Raw genomic sequence first — 20,017 nt, 5'->3', positions numbered from 1 at the left:
CTAGGGATAATGGATGGTTATGTGGTAGGGGTGGTAACTGTGGTGCTGTTGGTGTTGTGTCTGCATTGTTATGTTCTTCGTCGTATGTGTTCTGTCTTGTTGCTATTTTTGTGTTATATTCTTTTATTTGTGCGTCTAAAAGAATTTTGTTTATAGATGTAGAAAATATTCCAAAAAATCCTGCAAATAGTATGCGTGCTACACTTGCTTGTCTATTGACTTGTGTGTGTATAGCACATGTGTTATAGATTCCTTTTAAGAGTGAAAAAAGAAATCCAATAAAGTTAAACATTGCGTATAAAATAGTCAGTTTTTCTAAGATGTAGTAGGGCCATCCTAGAAAATCAAGAATTTCATTCTTAAGTGTAACAAAGCTAAAAATATTGATAGGTGATATATCTTGGGGACGGTATTTTTCACCGTTTAGATATATATAATCTTTAATGTCCTTAAAATATCCGCTATAGTCTTGCGTATAGATGTCTGCAAATCCTGCGGTTTCGGCAAGTTTGCGTAAGTTTTGGTCAGTTGATTGTCTTTGTATTGTGTCCATTTGTGTTAATAATTCCTGGAATTGTTGTGTTCTAATGTGATGTTGAATATCTGATTTTGAGTATATTCCTATTGATTGTAAGTCTATATTTGGGTTTCGAGCGATAGCGCGAATGCTTTCTGGTGAAAATTTTTTGAGTGATTGCATTAATGTGGGATATGGCGTGAGAAGGTAATATTTATCTTCATCAGGGTTTAGTTGTACTACGTTGTGGCTATTTTCTGATCCACATGGAACTGCGGTATCCCAGAAATAGGTTCTTCGTGAAAGTGTGTCAACGAAATGTACTTTATTCTTATAAAAGATAGGGATTCTTTTATAGCATCGTTTATCTTCAAAAACGTATAGTGGTGATACTCTTTTAGTACAAGTATAAAACCATAAGATGTTTCCTTCATAGTCTAAAAAATTTGATCTATTTCCTGATAGTAAATATCCTGCGTAGGGTATTTTTAATACTGCTAGTGCAAGTGATTGTAATATTTGTGTTCTTTCTAATTCGCATAGTTGGTGTAATGTTTCTAATTCGGAGAGTGACATTTCTTGAAAAATTTGGCTAATCGTGTAGTCTAGTTTCATATCTAAGTGAATATCATAGTGGATATTACCAAAATATGTACTATTCATTAGTGATAGTTCTTGTAAACGTGTGCTTTGATCGTCTTGGGGCTTTAAATGTCCACCAGGTTGACCTGTATTCTTTTGAAAATTAACTGGTATATATGATGTTCCTTCGTTTAGGGGATGACTTGTGGCGTATGGGTCGACTTTTATTTTTCCAGTGGTCATGTCGAATCCATTTTCGTATTCAACTAATATTTCAGAGTATTGTGTTTTGTGAAGTGGGTTTCTGTATTTACATGCAAGTTCTGTTTCTTGATATATTTGAAAACGTGTTAATTTATTTTCTATATTATGAATGTTTCGAAAATTAGAACTTATTTTTCGTAATGGATTTACTTGTTCATATGGTATTGATTGTATAAAATATTTTTCGTGAAATTTTATCATACGAGCGTGTATTTTTGCTACTTGAAATGTTGTACATGTGTCTTCGGGGAACCAAACAATTGTTGCTTGTGTTCTGGTTGTAGGGTCGCAATAACCTTGGTCGTTTTTACAAGGTAATCTAATTCCTTGATAAATCATTGTGTTGTCTGATAAATCTCGTGTGAGTTGTATTTTTTCGAGTTGTATTTTCCAATCGAAAAACATTATTTCTTGGTATCCTTTATTTTTTGTGTCTGCTTTGCAGTTTGATGGGTCATTTATACCAATGTGTGGTATCCAGTGTTTATCGTGCATGTCATAGGTTAATCGTCCGTGTGCGCCGTTGTATGGGTATTTTTCATCTAATTTTATATGTCCTTGATATCTTTCAAGTTCTGCTTGATGTACAGAGTCTGAAAAAACTTGGAAATATACTAAATTTCTATCTGTGTTTTTATTTTTTGTGATGTTTAGTCGGAGTAACTCGTTTTTAAAATCTTCGGGATTGAGATGTAAAAGTCGTTCTATATTACTCTGGTATAATGATTCATGGTCAAGTCGGTTTTTATTTCCGTTTGAGACTTGTGAAAAATGTACTTTCTTTTCAGAAAATGTTGCTGTGAATTTATATCCTATAACTGTAGTTGCTCGGGCTTTTGAATAAAGTGTTGCTATTACATTTGTAGTTTCTATGGCTTGGGGTTCTGTTTCGCACTGTGATACTTGATTTATTGCATACTTGTGTAGTGTTTTTTGTTCGTTTTCTTCACAATCGTAATGTGTTACTAATAAATCTTGGGGTCCTGTGCGGGGAGAAGGGTTTATGTTTTGATTTGAGATTACTAGAAAAAGGAGTTGGAGAAAAATTAATAATTTTAGAATATACATGTGTATGATAATCCTGAGTATGGGTTATAAAATGTGATGTAACCAATTGTCTTTTTGGTATATCTGTCGTATTTATATATTACTTCAGTGGTTATAAATGGTGGTGGTAGTGATTGGGCTGTTATGTTTGGTGGGTTTAATGGGTAGGGATGTTGAGTAATGTTGTTTAATTTAACTGTGATTTCAAACTTTAATTGTAAACTGTTTTGTTGGAGTATTTGGATATTGTGATCACGGATATCGTCGTGAATGTCTTGTCGGTATTGTAATCTATTAAGTGCCCAGTTGTGAAGGCGATTACTTTCTAGATGTTGTCCAAATAATGGTGGAGGGGCTGTAAATGTATTCCAATCTAGTCTTAAAGGGATATTTGTTGATGATTGTTCTCGATATCTGGCGTCGAGATTATTTGGAAAATTTAAGTTAAAAGGTGGTGGTGAAATCTGGCTTATTGATGGTGTTGATGGTAGTGATAATGTTTCTGGTAGTGATGAGGATGTTGTTGTATCCGTAGAAATATCTATTGGATCATTGACTAATTTTAATTCACCTTGTGTAAATGAATGTGTTGTCCAATATGGTAGTCGTGATGCCTGGTTTGGGGGGTTAAAGGGATTTTCACGTATTTGTTCAGATGTTGGTGTTGAACCTAAGTAATCTGATGGTAGGCTTGAGGTGCTACGTTGTGAAAGAAGCGTAGGGGTTTCTGGTAATGTACCAATGGCGTTTTCTGGAGTGTTTTGTGATGGGGATTGAGGTATGTCAAAATGAACTCGGGGAGTTTGAAAATTTCTGTTTCGTCGAGGATGTATAATTTGTCTATTTATTTCGACTGTATTTTGGTTTTGACTAGGATTTCTTATTCTACTTAATTCTTGTGGTAGTGTTGGGTATAAGTTATATGTTGGTTCGCTTAGAGGTGCTTGTCGTTGAACTGGTTCTAGTGGTTCTGATAAACGAGCGTGTCGTTCTTCAAAAGTGTATGGGTTATCTTGAAAGGAAATTCGTGTAGATGTTTGAGGATTATGGGTAGTTGAAGGTGTTGTTGGGTTATCTTGGGATGATGTCGGTGAAGACTGACTTTGTGACTTTTGGGTAGCAATTTTTGATAGCTTTTTGGTCTATTCTTTTAGTGAAAAAGTTAATGTTTATAATAGTATTCTTCTAAGAAAAGAATTAGGAGGATTGTTGCTAGAGCGAATGTGATGATTGCTTTCTTTATACATTTGCATATGGTCAAAATGAGGGATGATAGAAATGTTATGAAAATTACAAATAGTAGAAAAATATCAGTTCTACTGAAAATAGTTCGTATCATTTAGACAAGTTTTATAAATCGTACCTGTGGATATAATCAAGGGTTTTTGAAAGTTGGAGAAAGATTTCGAATATAGTGTAGAAAATTTAAAAAATATTACAAAAAATGATTAAGAGTATTAGAAAAGATTCAAGGATATCAAAAAGAAATATTATGAAAGTTTCAAGTATCGTAAAAAATTGTTTGAGGTTTGTGATAATTTTAGTGACTGTTTGATAGAAGAGCATTTAAGAAATGGCTTCGTGATCGAATATTTTTTGTTGTTTGGGGCAATTTTCAAGTGTGGTCGGATTATTTATTAGTTTTTTGACAAGTGGGTTGAGTTTTGTAAAAAATTGTTGGGGGCAATTTTTATGGTGATCGGGAGGTCTTCTTTTGTCTTTATTTTCATTTGTCAAATGATCTGGGGTATTTTTGAGATTTTTATACTTTAGGCTAATTAAAATGGTCGTTCTTTTACTTTAGGCTAATTTAACATTTTTGTTTGGGGGGTATTTGAGGTCTGAGTTGGGGAAATATTGTTGATCTTTGGGTTATTAGATAAGGGAGGGTTATGATATTATGGTGATATTTATTTTAGTTGTCAAGTTGGAGTGGTTTGCTTATTTTTGACCTGGAGGTCGTAGAGTTATAGTTATAGATATGCCTGGAGTTTAATATTTTTCGTCTAGTTGGTTTGTGTTAAAGTTATAGAAGGTGACGGATTGGATGAATCCTATTGGCTAATTTTGAACTAGAATCGCTGCGTATTTGTCAGCATGTTATCTTGAAAATTGAAAGTGTAAAATGTTTCAGAGGTGCAAAGATTATTAAATGTAGAATTAAGGTTGTTTTTGAAATTCAACTTTCTTTAATATTTTAGATTGTGGGATGAATACTTTATAATTTTTACGTGGTTGATTTCTAAGTCGTGAAGACTCTCTATGTTCTGATTTGTCGATTTGTTCTTGGGGTATTATTTGTTCTGTCATTTTTCTATTTTTTCTTTCTTTTTGAGATGTATTTTGATTGAGATTTTTTGTATTGTTTTTTGTGGTGTTTGATTTTGTATTTTGATTTCCGAGGTGAATATCATTTTGTTCCTTTGTTATGTTGTCCGTATGAGGGTCATTTTGAATAACTTTTAAACCTGTAAAAGAATATAATTGAGTTAGTTCGCGGAGTGCGTATTCTTTTGGATAATAAGGTAATAGGTTATTTCGGTGTTGAACGATTTCTTTTTTATCTGAGTCGGTGATTTTATATGTGACATCAGTGGGTTTTGCAATTATTTGGTATGGTCCTTTACGAAGGGGTTGTAACTTTTTTGAAATTCCTTTTTGAGTATTAAAATTGGGTATTAAAACAAATGTTCCAATTTTTAAATCGGAGGCTGGTGTAAAGCGTGAATTTATTTGTTCATTAATATTTTGCCTTTGTAACAACTTTTTTGTTACCTTTTGGTAAATTTCATTGTGTTTTTTATCTCTGTTTAAAATCCATTCGGTGTGTGTACCGGAGGCTAATTTAAGAATTTGTGGGTGATGAAAATGATCTTCATCGTGTGTATGTAATGGTAGGTTATAACAAATTGAGTCTTTATTTGGTTGACAATAACCTTGTGCGTTTTTATGAGAGTTTGCTGTAAACATTATTGGTTTGCGTGGCTTTTGGTTAAAAACCATTTCATATGGTGACATTCCTAAAGTTGTCATGATTTGTGAATTATATGCTAAGGGAAATAGTTTAACATCTGCTGACCATTCGGTATATCTTGTATCATTTCCATTGATGATACATCTGAGATATTCTTGTAATGAACGGTTCATACCTTCGACTAAGCCGTTTGTCCAAGGTGCGTGAGATGTACGTGGTTTGTGTTTAATGTTATATAAATGACATAGTGTGATGATTTCATTATTTATGAATTCTGTACCGTTGTCTGTAACTAAAATTTCTGGTAGTCCGAATTTTGCTATCCAGTGTTCATAGAGTGTTGTGTAAGCGTAATAAGCGTTACAATGTGGTACTGGGTTAAGTGCTACATAATGTGTAAATGCGTCAACAATTACCATAATGTAGGAGTTTCCTTCGGATGAGGGTGAAATTGGTCCTTTGGTATCAAATGAGATACGATGATTAAAGTACAAACTTTGTCCTTTAAAATCTTGTTTTTGTGCTATTTGTTTTTGATTTGGGTAAGGTTTATTTAGTTGACATACTATACAGTCATTGCATAGTACTTTTATCCAAATTGGTGCATTTGGGAAATAAAAGTTTTGTACAAAATTTGAATATGTTTTTTCTGATCCAGAGTGTCCTTTAATATTTTGTGTATGTGAAATATTAAAAGCTATAAGAATCATACTTAAAGGGAGACAGGGAACTGTAGATTCATTTAGTTTGTATTCTGGAAGGTCTGTGTTTTCGTTAATTGTTGTATTATTGAATTTTCGAAAATATCGGAGGAGTGTTTTGTTTCCTAGAATAGTTGAATCTGCTTTGATAGGTTTAGTTTTATATTTGTGCCATGATTTCAGTTGTCGAATTACTGGGTCAAGGTTTTGATATTGTTTCAGTGTTGAAATTGTAATTGTTTCTGTTGGGGGGAGAAAAATGTTTTCAATTTCTAATTTAGATAAGGGTATTGTGTCAAGTGGGTCATGGAGGTCAAAAACTTGATTTATTGTGTATTTTGAATCGTTTGTTTGTGGTCCTGATAAGTTTATTTTATCAGTTAAATTTTTTTTTTCAATTAGTGGAAAATGGTCTTTTTTAGGCGGGTGTTGTTTTATTCTTTTTTGTTGGGTGTTATTTTTTATCCATTGTGAATATGGGATTGGTTTAAAAGTTGATGTTCCAAGTAGATCAACTTCATAGTGATTATTTTGACAATCTAAATAAAGTGGGAAATGTTGTAAATTATTTATTTGTGATTGTTCAACGTCAGTTTTTACTGCATATTTGCATTCCAATCGGGGTGATGTTTCATTTTCTGCAAGGTAGAATTTTATGTTTTTGGGTATTTCGACTGTGATTTTACGTGTAAGTAATTCAGGTGGCGTATTTCGACTTAAGGTGTCTGGTAATGCAAGATTTTTTCCTGCGGTCCAAACTATATGTAAGTTTGGGAATTTCATTAAAATGAGTTGAAATCTATAAACTCGGTGGTTTGGATTAGACTTTTGTGTAAAAAGAAAGATGATTGGTTTATGGTCTGTGAATAGAACTGTGGGATGTTTTGATCCAAGTATCAGAAATTCATATTCTGTTAGTGTATATATTATGGCTGTACATTCTCTCATTAGAGTTGAGAGTCGTAGCTCTGCTTGAGTGAATAATCGAGAATTTGCTGATATGAGGTTCATTTTATTTGTACTATTATGTGATTGTAATAATGCTGCGCCGATGCCAAAGTTCGAAGCATCGCACATTGCATAAAATGGTTGATTTGAATCTGGAATTGTGTTTGAAATTTGTTCAGTTAGAAGTTTTTTAATTTCTTCAAATCGTGCTTGATGTTCTGTATTCCATTCAAAATTATTTTGTTGTCTAAGTATGTTATAGAATGGTCGTAGATATAATTGCATTTTATAAACATATTTGCTTAAAAAGTTTAACATTCCAAGGAATTCTTGGATTTTCTTTTTATTTGTTGGTGGTTGGAGTTTTTGAATAGCGTCTATACGTGATTTCAATGGAGTGATTGTTTTTCTTTCTATATTATGTCCTAAGAATATAACTTTTGTCAAAAAGAAGTGTGATTTATCGGGGGCGGCCTTCAGATTTTCGTTCTGAAGTATTTGGTGATATTGTTCTAAAACATTGAACATTTCCTCTTTTGTCTGTGATTGCATAAAAACATCGTCTAAATAGGTGATTGCATTTTTCTTGAGTATTAGTGGTCGAAAAATTTTGCTCATAAAAGCTGAAAATGCTGCTGGTCCTATGGATATTCCATAGAATAAGCGGTTGAATTCGTATTGTTGGTTTCCAATAACAAATTGTGTTAAGCGTCGTGATTGTTCATCTAATGGCATTTGATTATATGCACTATTCATATCGGCGGTGGTAAAGTATTTTCCGTTTATTTTTGTTAAAATAACTTGTATTGGTTCAATGGGCCAATTACACTTTGATTCATCTATTAGTGAGTTGAGGTATCTAGCATCGAGAACAATTTTTAATGATTCTCCTTTGGCTAGAATGATAACAGGGTTGATAAATGTGTTGCCTTTTGGTTGTTCCTCTTTGTTTACTGGTGATATAATGTTGTATTGTTCTAAAATGTCGAGTAATCTGTTCACTTTATCGTGTAAGTGAATTGGTACTTTACTTGCTCTTTGTTTTTTGAAAACTGCCTCTGGTTTTAATGGGAGATGTAGTGATGAGCTGATTTTGCCAACATCAAATTTGGATGTTGCATAGACTGATGAATATTTAATTAGCTGTTTTGCTAGTTTTTCAAATTCGTCTTGTGTAATTTGTGAATGTTGGAAATTAAACATTGTTAAAAATTTCTGTTGACTCTCTGTGTAGTTACTTATGTTGAATGTAGGTTTGAAATATGGGGTTTTTGTGAAATATTCCGTATTTCTGTTTTCGTTACTTATTATACTATTTATAGATAATTCTTCATTAAGAATTGTGGATTGGCAAATATCTAGTAATTGGAGTATATTATTTACACGATATGCTTTTTCGTGTATTGGTGATATTGTAGCGTTGGTTTCGCAATAGCCTAAAAGTCCTAAAGGTAATGTTACTTGGTAAGGTGTATTGTTGTATACATGTAAGGAAATAATATCTGAATTCGAGTTTTTCAAATATTTTATTGATGAGATTGTGATTTTGAAAAATTTATGAATAGGTTTGAATTCAAAATCTGACATATAAAATTTTTGTTTGTTTTGTTTTTTATCATATTGGTGAACTTGCTTTATTGAAAAATTGTATATGTTTCCTGATAGTGGTTTCAAGTGTTTTCTTTGTTGGTTATATATTGGATAGAATTTTGAAAAGAATGGTGGTTGTTTATTTAATCTTTGAAAAAATGTTAGGGATGTGTCTTTTGTTTTTGTATATTTATCTTTGATTAATATTTTACTATTCAAGATGTTGATTGTTGGTATATATTTAGAGATAAATGGTATTCCAATGATATTGTGTTTAATATCAGTGATATGGAATATTTGTTTAAATGGTTTGGTTAATATTTTGTTTTGCTCCATTGTTCTTGTGGGGAGAAGAAATAATTGAATTTTTCCGTAGTTTATTAATGTTGATCCTTGTGCTGTTGCTAGTTTGCTGGAGGTTTCAAGAGGTGTTAGCTTTGGGTGTAAGGTTTTTATTTCATTCCATGTGGGAATGTTTATTATATTTCATTCTGCTCCTGAATCAATTAAAAAATCAATTTCAAGATCTGGTGGTTGAAATTCTTTGCTTCTTGGACTTTCTAAAAGAAATGGTATTGTCCAAATTTTTTCTTTGGGTTGTTCTTTTTGTATGTTTTGATAGATGTGATTTGTATTCAAGCATTTTGTTTTTTCGTTCTCATTGGGTTGATTTGTAGTTTTAATTTCATTAGTTTTTTGTGTCGTCGGTGTGGAATGGACGGGTTCAATATAATAATTGTGAAGGAGTTCTGATTGATTCTCATATATGTGTGATGAAAAAGGTTGTTCATATATAACAGGTTCATAGTCATTTTCGACTTTTATCATATTGATGGAGAGAGTGTTTTCTGCATCGCTTTCTGAATCTGATGATCCACAGTTTATTTGATTGAGTTGTAACGTATCAGTTACTGTGTCATCAATACCTGGAGGGTCTGATGTTGTTTCTGGATTAGATTGTACTTGATTAATATGTCTTTGATGTTTAGGTGTACTACTTCTGTGGCGATTATTAGAATTATTATAGTTATTATTATTCCGGTGTGGTGATTGGGAATAATTTTTATAACGATTATTATAACTTGAATGTCGATTTTGTGAATTATTTTGCGATCTGTTTTGGTAATTATTGTTTGGTCTGTTATAGTTTGATCTATTATATGAGTTATTCCTTGATTGATTGTTCGGGTAATTCTGGTTTCGGTTGTTTGAATAACTTCTATTCCGATTATTGGAGTAGTTTCTATTCCTATTGTATGATGAATTTCGTGATTGATTGTTTGGGTAGTAATTATTTCTTGATTGGGAATTAGATCTAGAAACGAATCGTTGTGTATTTGAATTTGATCTGGAATAGTTATTTCGACTATTTGGTCTATTGTAGTGATTTTGTGATGAATTTTGCGTGTTTCTTCGTTCTGGTGATCTTCCTCTATAACTTGAGTTATATGGTGATTGATTTCTTGTATAATTTGTATTGTTCGGGAGTGGTTTTCCTGAACTGTTGTTGCTGTAGACTGTTTTGTTCGGTAGATTTGGATCTTTTTTCATGTATTGGTAGAATGATTTATTTGGTTCTTTATATTTTTGAGGTTTATTTTGATTGTCTTGCTGTTTTTGTCTACATTCAGAAATACTATGTCCGTATCGTCGGCAATAATTACACCATTTTTTGAAAGATGGTTTGCCTTTAAAGTTTGGGTGTTTTTCGTAAATATTGAGTATTTCAGTGATTTTTTCAACGAGGTCTGTATCTGATTCCTGTATATTGTTTATATTTGTGGAAGCTGTTTCAATTCTGTTAACGTATTGTAATTTCAGATTTTCCGTTTCTTCGAGTTTCATTGTGATTTCTGCTTGTTCTAGTTTGTCTACTAGTTTTCGAAAATCTAAATCGGGTTCTCGAATTGACGAAGGATGGGATGCTCTCTTTTTTATTGCTATTTTCCTTAATTGTGGTGTTAAGGTCATCATTAAGATTTCTGTCATCTTTGTGTTTTTATAGTCATGTGTATTTAATGAATATGCTTTTCGAACTAGTGTTTCGATTCGTACTGCTAATTGCTTGATGGTTTCGTTTGGTAATCTGCGAATTTCATTACATAAAACTCTTTGTTGTTGTTTGTTTCTTTCGGAGTCAAACATTTTTGAAAATTCTTGTGTAAACCTTTTCCAATTTGATTTTATTTCTATAGGCAATACTGAAAACCATTTTTGGGCTGCGCCATCTAGAGTTGTTTGTATTAACGCTGTGCGTCGATGTATCCAGTTTTGATGTAGTGGCGTATTAATTGGTTCAGGTCCTATATTTAAAATCAAATTTAAATTTAAATAGTCTTCTACAGAATATTCAGGGTCTGTTCCTGTGAATACCATTAAAGGTTTATTTGATGTTATTGATAATCCACCCATAAGGTATGGATTCATCGTCATTTGTAATGATTCTGCTGCATTTGGCATTTGAGAAAAATTTGAAAGTTGATTTCTTGTTATTTCGTGTTGTTGAAGATAATATGGGAGTGGTATTTCATTTTGCATTTGTGCTGGTTGGTACGAGTTTGCAATCATTGGGTTTTGTTGCTGAATTGGTTGAAAAGATTGTGTATTAATTGGGTTTTGTTGTTGAATTGGTTGTTGGTTTTGTGTATCTATTGGTTGTGGAGAAAAAATTCTATTATATGTATGTGGTTTCTGTATTCCTTGTCCACGATATTCTTGATTATAGGGTGTAAATATATCTGGTTGTAAGAAATCATCATCTGAGGATAAGTAATCCATTTGATAAGATGTTTGTTTTTTATTTTTATTTTGTTGAAAAAATGGATAGTTTTCACTACGATCCTGTGGAGGATGTAATTTGTTTGGAAATTTACTGAATTAGGTGGTGCCATTGGGTTATCCCAGTTTCGAGATCTTGTATAATTACTAAAATTTTTTCGTGGTTGATAATTTGTTTTTGATGGATGTGTGTAATTATAATTATGGTCTGCAAAGTTGTTTCTAGTGAACCTTTTGCGTGTTTTTGGCGGTATTGTCATGGGTCTGTATGTTTGGTAATCCATGTGTGAATATTTTGGGGCAACCGAAGGTTTAACGGTTGATTGTAATGTTACCTGTGTTTGTGAAGGATTTGTATTTCTTGGTGTTGTTAAGTTTGGACGTATTGGTGAAATACTTTGTTGTGTAGTTGTTGTGTGTACGATTTCTTCATTTATGAAGTGTGATGGTGTCTGGATATCTTGTTGAGTAAGATTCCTAGTTCCATTGAGGTTTTCATTGTGTATGACTGTAGAGTTTAAACTATTATTTTGCATATTGGGTAAAAATGTATTATAGTTTAATGGTGTTGCATCAATGGTTAATGGTATTACTCGTACATAATCTCTTACATAAGATATCGTACTTATTGCTTGACTTGAGATTGATTGTGGGAAGTTTATGGATGCGGGATGAGACCATTCGGGGTCCCAAACATAGTCTGATTGTTCTGTGATGGCAGTATCATTGTTTGAGTTTTGGGGTCTAAAATTTTTTCTTGCTTGTGAAATTAAATCAATATTATGTGTGAAATAATCTATTATGAACCATGCCAAGATTTTTTGTAGGTCGTGTTTTGTATGTTGTGAAACTTCATCTATCGTGAAATTTTCTTTAAATATATTTAGAAAACTAGAGAGTAGTGTGATTTCATGTCGTACTCTTATATGTTTAGATGTTTCTGTCGGTGAGACATTTGGTATCTGGATTTCGTTTTCTAATATCGAGATATAACTATATATTATCGCAAAAACTTCATTGGTGAATATGGAGTTTGCTCTTTGTGAGTTATGATATTGGATGCTTTTTATATATTCTGAGAATACTTTTGAGAATTCTAAATCAAGGTCGTCTGTTTGAATTATATATTTACTGTGATTCTGGTTTGGTGAGCTGAATTCTATGGAGTAGATTCCGTATTGTTGTGTTAGGTTACATATATCTTTTAGATAGTGATCGATAATTTGTCTTTTGATTTTTACATCTGGGAACTCTGTTTTACATGGACTGATTCCGGGTTCAAACAAATTTAAGAGTAAATTTTTGCAGAATATATGCTGTCCTCTATCAGTGGTTGCATCTACGAGAAAGGGGAAAATATCATCATCATCTGGACTTTCTTCACCTGGGGTGTGCGTTGAGCTCATTTTTTTGTTCGATGACTGTTAATATGTAATTATCAATGTGTCTAATTGGTTGATTCCAATTGTATAAATGTACTGGTTTGTGTTTATACTGCTTTTTTATTCTTCTTTTACCTCTTTTTGATGAATTTGAAGTTGTTTCTGAGTCAGAGAAATATAATTGATCGTGAATTGGGCAATTTTTATCTATTGATTCTTTTAGTTTATAAAGTTCGTCTAAACTGTTGGTTTCTGATTCTGAAAATGCGTTTCGATTTTTTGAAAATCTTTTTCGTGTTATTTGTCTTTGTTTAGTTATTATTTTTCTCTTTAATGTTTGTCGTTTTGTTCTAATGTATCCAACTGTTTGTGTATGAGGTGTGATTACAAGGTCGTATTTTTTATTATCTATTTCACAATTGTGTAAAACGATTGTTTGTTTATTTCCTAGGTTTTTAAATGACATAAGGTTTAGGATGACGGATGCAAAAGGTTGTTAAATGATTTCAATTTGCTTAAACTGTTAGTCCTTACGATTTTTTTGTTAGCCTAACCTGGGTCTATTTGTTCAGGGTTGGGGAGAAAAGTATATCGATTCCGAAGAATGATTTTATACTTTCTCGTGGATAGTATAAGCTAAGGTGTTAACTTACTTAATCTTACTTAAGGGTAGTTATTGTGTTCAGGGTTGGAGAATAGTAAATCGATCCACAAGGTTCAGGTATAATTAGAACGCGAGTAGTTCGTTAGATACTATTTTAAACTTACTAAGTTTAAGATTTATCCTGGGTCTGGTAAGAGGGGGGATCAAGTGAAGGATGAATAACCGAAGTTCTTCACTGTTTATCCTAATTTGAATGATTAGTTTTGTTCAAAAATTTCTATTAGTCCTGGGTTTTTAGAAAGGGTTGGATAGTGAATCGACGTTTGAGGTCGTTAGACACTAGTTAAGTGGGTGGGGGAGAACAAAGTTGTTCTTTTTAATCCAAGGATAGGCCTTGATGATCAAGTTTTAAATTTAATTAAATAGAAAATGATTTAAGATCCAAGGATAAGCCTTGATGATCTGATTTTAAAATTAAGTGAAATTAAGTTTAAAATGTTTTAAATTTGTGTAAAGAATAGATTTAGTATTTTTATGATATTAGTGAGCTTATGAATGCTGTTATGTTTAGGCGATGAAGCTGGAACAACAGGATGATTTATAATTACTAACCGTTTATTGTCATGCTACTAATTTTTATTTTGATTTTTCAATAAATATTTTTCAAACATGTTTTGTATATTACTGCAGAATTTAGAAAAACGATCTGAGATCTTTTTATCAATCGTTATTGTATATTAATAATTTTGTTTAGCACCTGAAATGATTTTGAAGATTGACTTCAAAATTTTATGTTTGCAAATGAAAATCTAAATTCATTGCTAGTAGTATTCTAAATACAAAAGTTTGTTCTGGCTTTTGCCGAACTATCATATAACTATATGGTAAGTTTCTGCTTTGTCGTATGTCGTCTCTGGTTCGAGGTCTTCTTCCAATTCCGGGTAGTTCTGTTATCGTTCGGAATATTGGCTCTGATCTATTGAGTCGTAGAGACATTTCGATTAAATTATTGTCGTAAAACATTTTGTAAATGTTTTGTCTAAATTCTAATCTATTATTGGTTAATTCTAAGCTATTAAGGTCTTGTTCGAGACTTATGGTCGCACCAGATGAGTTAGGACCGATGGGTATAACTCATAGAGTAATTTCGGATAGGGTACACCGTCTGCTCGTCACGCTATCTTATTTTCGGCCGGATAGGTTCGTGCAACTTCTTAGTCTAATACCGATCCTAATCTTACTCTTATACTGTCTAGTCTCAGGTTGTTTAACTAGTCTCTGCTAGGCTCAATAGATCTAGGGTATACTGGTTTATTGCGGCTGCTGAAGTACTCGGGAGAGTTCAACTAATTTCTAAGTTAAATTCAAATCTCTCTGGTGCTGAAATTACAAGTAATTTCAGCACTTACAAATAAGTGGATTGTTAGTTAGATGGATCATGATTGGTTAATATTAAATACTTTACATTGGTAAAATATCTAATTTATCCAATCATAAAATGTAGTTTAGATCAGGTTCCAGTATTTTGCGGCCAACTGTCACTCGCAATGAATTTTCGTCTCTTGCCAGAAAAATGACCGGAAAATCTCGAAACTAATTGCTGATTGGAACAATCAAAAACTGTGCAACTGCCCTGTAAAATTTATTGATAATTTTCTTTCTAAAAAATAGACAATTTTTCAAAAAAAATTAATACAAAGCGTTAGCTGTTTCAAAACAGAACAAAAATTGAACTTTGAAGAAAAAATGTCAGATCCACTTAACAATCTCCCCCCCCCTATCGTACCTACTAAAGAATCTCCCCCCTTTCTTAAAAAAAGGGGGGATGGAGATTGTTAAGTAGATCCAAAATGTCTTTATACGTAAATTATATTTAGAAAAAAAAGACCGCATCTCCAGTTGTTTTCCAATTTTCTCCGCGTTTTTTTTTTTACTCTAGGAAAGGAAATCTTGATGGAAACTTTTGGCAAATTGTTGATGGGGACAATTTTTCAGATTTTATGTAAAAGAGTATTATCTTATGTTGCAAGCCAAAAAAATTGATGAGCAGACTTAATCAAAATTTTAGGCATACAAAATCAGATTTGCTTCGATATGTATAGTAGTCATAAAAAGCAATAAAATATGTTAAAAAATTCGTATCCATTTTTGGCTACAGCAATGCATATGTGGAATTTTGATTTCACCCAATCGGAAAAATGAAACGGCACACTTTATTTTAGGTTGAATGGAGGCAACCTAGCAAAAATTTTGTTTTCAAATTAAGTTTTACGAAAAAAAAAAAACTTTCTCAATGCTATGTCGTTTCTACCTAGGTAGATTTTGTTTGTCAAATAAATTTGCCGAAGACTAAACTCAGATATTTTACAGGGTAATTGGAATTTTCAAAGCTTTGTTGTAGATCGCGGCGGTGTATCGAATAGCATAAAGCTCGACTAGCATAAAATGTTTAAAGTTGAAATAGGATATGGGGGGGGGGGGGGGGAATAGTTAACAAGGTACAAAATTCGCTTATGCTTATCTGTTCCATTCTTTCTCTTTAAGGGGTTATTCGTTACAAGGTACCATAGGGGGAGTTAGCAAGATCCTTGAAAAATGTATCGACTAGCATAAAAATCCAAACAGAAAATTCAAGCAAGTCCCTTGCTCTCGCAAGTGAAACAAATACCGACAAAACTAAACCCATAAACGCAAAGTATGGATCAACAAAACAGTTCCAAAATCTCATTAACTATATCCCCCCTCCAAGTGACGTACCGTAGACCAGGGGCGGATTTAGGGGGGGGCGGGGGTTGCGGACGCCCCCCTTCTCAGGGATTCGAACCCCTGCCGACCCAAAGGGTCCCCCCTTTGATACTTTTTCAGAAATCCATTTTTGGCGGACCGACCCTAAAATTTTTCTAAAGGCGCCTTTGGCGCCAATATATACTAACTTTGAGGGGGAGCGCGCGCCAAAAAAACGCAATTTTTTTGTCAAAATTTTTCAAAAAGTGCCCAAAAACGGCTTTTTTGACTGTTTTTTCTAAAATTTGCCTGCGGCGCAGAAAATTTTGCCAAAATAGGGGCAAAACAGTGCTTTGGGAGATCTCGAAAAATCAATTTGGTCGACCTAAAAAAAAAAAAAGGTCGTCAAAATTTTGGAAAATTTTTGGAAAATCCGCCCCCCCTCGAGAAAATCCTAGATCCGCCCCTGCCGTAGACTATCCCCCTTAGCCACGTTGTAATTTTGAAAATTATTTCGGTGTAAAATATGCATTTCGGACAAACTTTCTAATTAATTTTGATCAAATTCACATCCTCCTCCCTCCCCAAAAACTTTCGAATTTTCGGCCAAAAGCGCTGCATTTTACTTGCAGCGTTTTGTAATTTTAATTTACATTGATAGCTGGTGTGGAGGATCTTAACTTGGTCTATATGGGGTGCGGAGAGTGTTAATTTGATCGATAAAATTTGTTTAATCCGCCCCTATAAAGAAATACTTTAAATTAGATTTCTGTTGAGAAATCAAAATCATTCTTGTGAGAGAATTGTTGTGGGGGGAGGGGGTGGGCGTACGATTGTTAAGTTGATCCATTTAATTTGCTAGTTGATTGCTTAATTTCTCATTTGCTCAAAGTTTTTTTCTCAGAAATGCAAATTTGGGTCAATTTGAACAGCTTATTATTGTTGTTTTGTATTTCTGAGCAAAAAAAAGCTATCAAATTTATGCTAGTCGACACATTTTCATGTTTTCAAACTTTTATGCTAGTCGAGAAATATGCTAGTCGAGCAGTCACCAAAATTTTTTTAGTCCATCAGTGACAATGATTTTAGAGAATTGACTCTTAGACAAACCTTTCGCCATTACTGAATTATCCTAAGAACTAAAAATATATTTTAGAACGAGGAAACAACTTGCGTGGTAAGAGGGTATCCAGTTTAAGAGGCAAAAGAATCAGCAACTTGAGGGGGAAAAGGATGAGCAATTTACGTGGCAAGCGAATGGAGGAAAGGAATACTCTATTCGAGACGATTCAAAACACGATTGAAATATAAATTCATGGAGAATTACACCCTTCCGTATGTGAAAACTTTCAACTCGGAATGAACAGGAAATTTATTTCAATTTTTGTTCAGCTGAAAAATTTGATCATCCTCAGTCAGAAAAACATGAGAAGCTTGTTTAATTATTTTTTCAATTACACTCATGAATTGAATATTACTTTAAGAGAAATTTCAAATATTTGAGAAAAACTGTGGTAAAATTTTTGTTAATTCACGATTTTGTTTTTCAAAAAATAATTTGCAAAGAGTTAATTTCTCTTCTATCTTGAAATTTGTTGGACCAAAATTGCGAAAATATTCGGCTACGAAAATTTATTTCCTTATTCTGTTTATTGGTTTTTTTAATCCTCAAATTCAAATTGCACCAAAGGTTTTAATATATAAGATTTCAAGTGCATCAAGGAGTTTATTTAAAGAAACGTTTACTTGTCACACGGGAACGATGGCCACTTTTGGAATATGAGTTCATTTATTTTCTCCTAAAATTTTCCCAGTAAAAAAAGTTGTTTGCCTGCGTCATCTTGCGTACTGGATGCTAAACCGCCTCTGTAAGACAATAAAAGTCAAGATAGACATTATTATTGATGGCTTCCTGATAATTAAAACGCAACAGAATGGCTTCAATTGCGAAAAAAAACTCAGCTGACGAAACGCAGAAAGCACTGACATTAAAAACGAAAACAAGAAAACAATGAAATGAGGACGGAAAATTCTATTAATTAATTATTCGGTAGTTACTAATTGTTTTACTCTATCAAATATAGCAGACAAAAAATTGACAAGAACTATCAATCAAAGAAGGAGAGCTAGCAATACCAATCCGGTCGATTTTATCAAAACATAAAGCGCAGAGAGTTTTGCAGCGTGAACGTAGCCGGAGATGGGGGCTTTGGACATTTTTTTAGAGGTTCCATGACATTCTACTTATCACTTTACACTTTTCAATCGATTAAAATTAGCACTTCAAAAGATCATGTTATCGATGCGTCAAATCGAAATAGCATAGGTTTGTGGTTGGTATGTTTAGTAGAAGATGCATATGGTAGAAAAGTAGAGAATAGATTGAAAAACGGTTTTTTCTAGTGCTACACAATTTTTGGTCAGCAGTATTTTCTAAGAATTTCTGTCAAAAACTCTAGTTTTCTGAAAAAAAATCATATCTTGTTGGATTTTTTTGCATATTTGAAAATTACAATTATTTTGATATTTTTTGAAAATTTTTTAATAAAAAGTCTCTACTCGGCATGCATTTAGAGGTTAATTTTTATTCCGAGGACTAAAACTATGAAGAACTTTTGTCATCGGATAGGTTTTTTTGTCAAATTTTTTCCAAGCAAATCAGTCACTAAAAAATCATTGTAATCATTGGAATATCAAATAATAAAGCGAGCATGCAGGCTTAAAAAAGGCTAATAGAAAAAACTTATAATTAAAGTTAGACCGCGAAAACAGATTAACTCCAGAAAAGTGAGTTTTCAGTGTTTCTTTTAGCAGCTTCTTCGGGAAAAATTGATTAAAAATTTTTTTTGTTTTTTTTTTGAAGAGAACTTCTGTTGAATCAACCGAATTTGCTATTTTTACTGATTACTTCAGTTTAGGTGAATATTTAGCTTTGGTATAGGTCCACCAATCCCAAATGAAAAAAAAACACATTCAAAAAAATTTGTTTTGGTTTTAACTTTTTTGTCTAAGCTTCCTGTGCTGCTGGCACAGCAAATCACTATCCTTGTTAAGCTTGCCAGTTGATCGCAATGTCTTAAACATAAAAAAATTGCTGTTTTCAAGTTTTTAATTTGAAAAGAATTTTCAAATGAATCTGGTTTTCATAATCTACTTCACCAAATGACTGTATATTGTAGTTTTCCCTTTGAACTGGGGTTTCTCATCTGGTTTTCGTTGAAACATAGTCTCTTCGTGTTTTACTCTAGTATCTTCTGGAAGCCTCGTTTTATACATTTGTCCGGGCCACATTTTTCGCTCATCATAGAATCCGTGATAGGAAATGCCAGGCTGCTTTTTCCCACTTCTTTTACTGATTTTTAGGAAGTCTTTGTATGAGATCCAATTGTCGATTTTGGACGAGACAAAAGAAGGTCCAGTTGATAACTTCATCGGTTCGATCTCTTTCCGCGGTCGGTGTTTTGGGTACAGGCAGGCCGGATTAGAAGCATTCTTCGCATTGGGCTTGAAAACTAAAAAAGCGATACTTACTTTGCGTTTAAGTTACATATTCAAAAACGTGCATAAACTCATAAGCTAATGGTTTTGGCATTGGGTTTGAAAAACAAAACGCAAAAAAATAAGTGAAGTCATAAAGCAGCTAAAGTTTTTCATTAGATGTAGCAAATATTTTAGAAAAGCACTGATATTTATACTTTTAAACAAAAATATGGAGTTGAAAAATTGTTCATTCGTGTCATTTTAATCATTCCTAATCAAACTATTTATATTTGAATTTTAAAGAAACCGGAAAAAAATATTCTAACGGCAATTTTTTTAGCTCATAAATGAGACCTGTCTCTTAGTTTTACAAAGAGCTTCAATCAATATTATCAATTTTTACCCTCTCGAAACAATGCTTTTATT

At 32.7% G+C, this 20,017-nt stretch overlaps 1 protein-coding gene and 1 long non-coding RNA gene across 3 annotated transcripts in view; one reads left to right on the top strand and one right to left on the bottom strand.

Annotated features, from left to right (window-relative positions):
* The window catches only part of LOC134853343 (uncharacterized), an 89,013-nt gene extending 71,419 nt beyond the window's left edge, over positions 1-17,594 (top strand). Inside the window, exon 3 of the long non-coding RNA XR_010164349.1 lies at positions 17,268-17,594. This is a non-coding gene — a long non-coding RNA (uncharacterized LOC134853343). The remainder of the gene's footprint in view (positions 1-17,267) is intronic.
* Positions 17,595-19,186: 1,592 nt separating this feature from the next.
* LOC134853055 (uncharacterized) overlaps positions 19,187-20,017 on the bottom strand; it is a 72,301-nt gene continuing 71,470 nt past the window's right edge. For both annotated transcript variants that reach the window (XM_063868984.1, XM_063868985.1), the window contains one exon: positions 19,187-19,623. In XM_063868984.1, coding sequence (XP_063725054.1) covers positions 19,262-19,623 — 362 coding nt within the window. In that variant the 3' untranslated portion in view covers positions 19,187-19,261. The remainder of the gene's footprint in view (positions 19,624-20,017) is intronic.

This window comes from Symsagittifera roscoffensis, chromosome 8 (genome assembly GCF_963678635.1).
Source record: "Symsagittifera roscoffensis chromosome 8, txSymRosc1.1, whole genome shotgun sequence".
Taxonomy (NCBI): domain Eukaryota; kingdom Metazoa; phylum Xenacoelomorpha; order Acoela; family Convolutidae; genus Symsagittifera; species Symsagittifera roscoffensis.
This window is presented reverse-complemented; position numbering and strand designations above follow the sequence as displayed.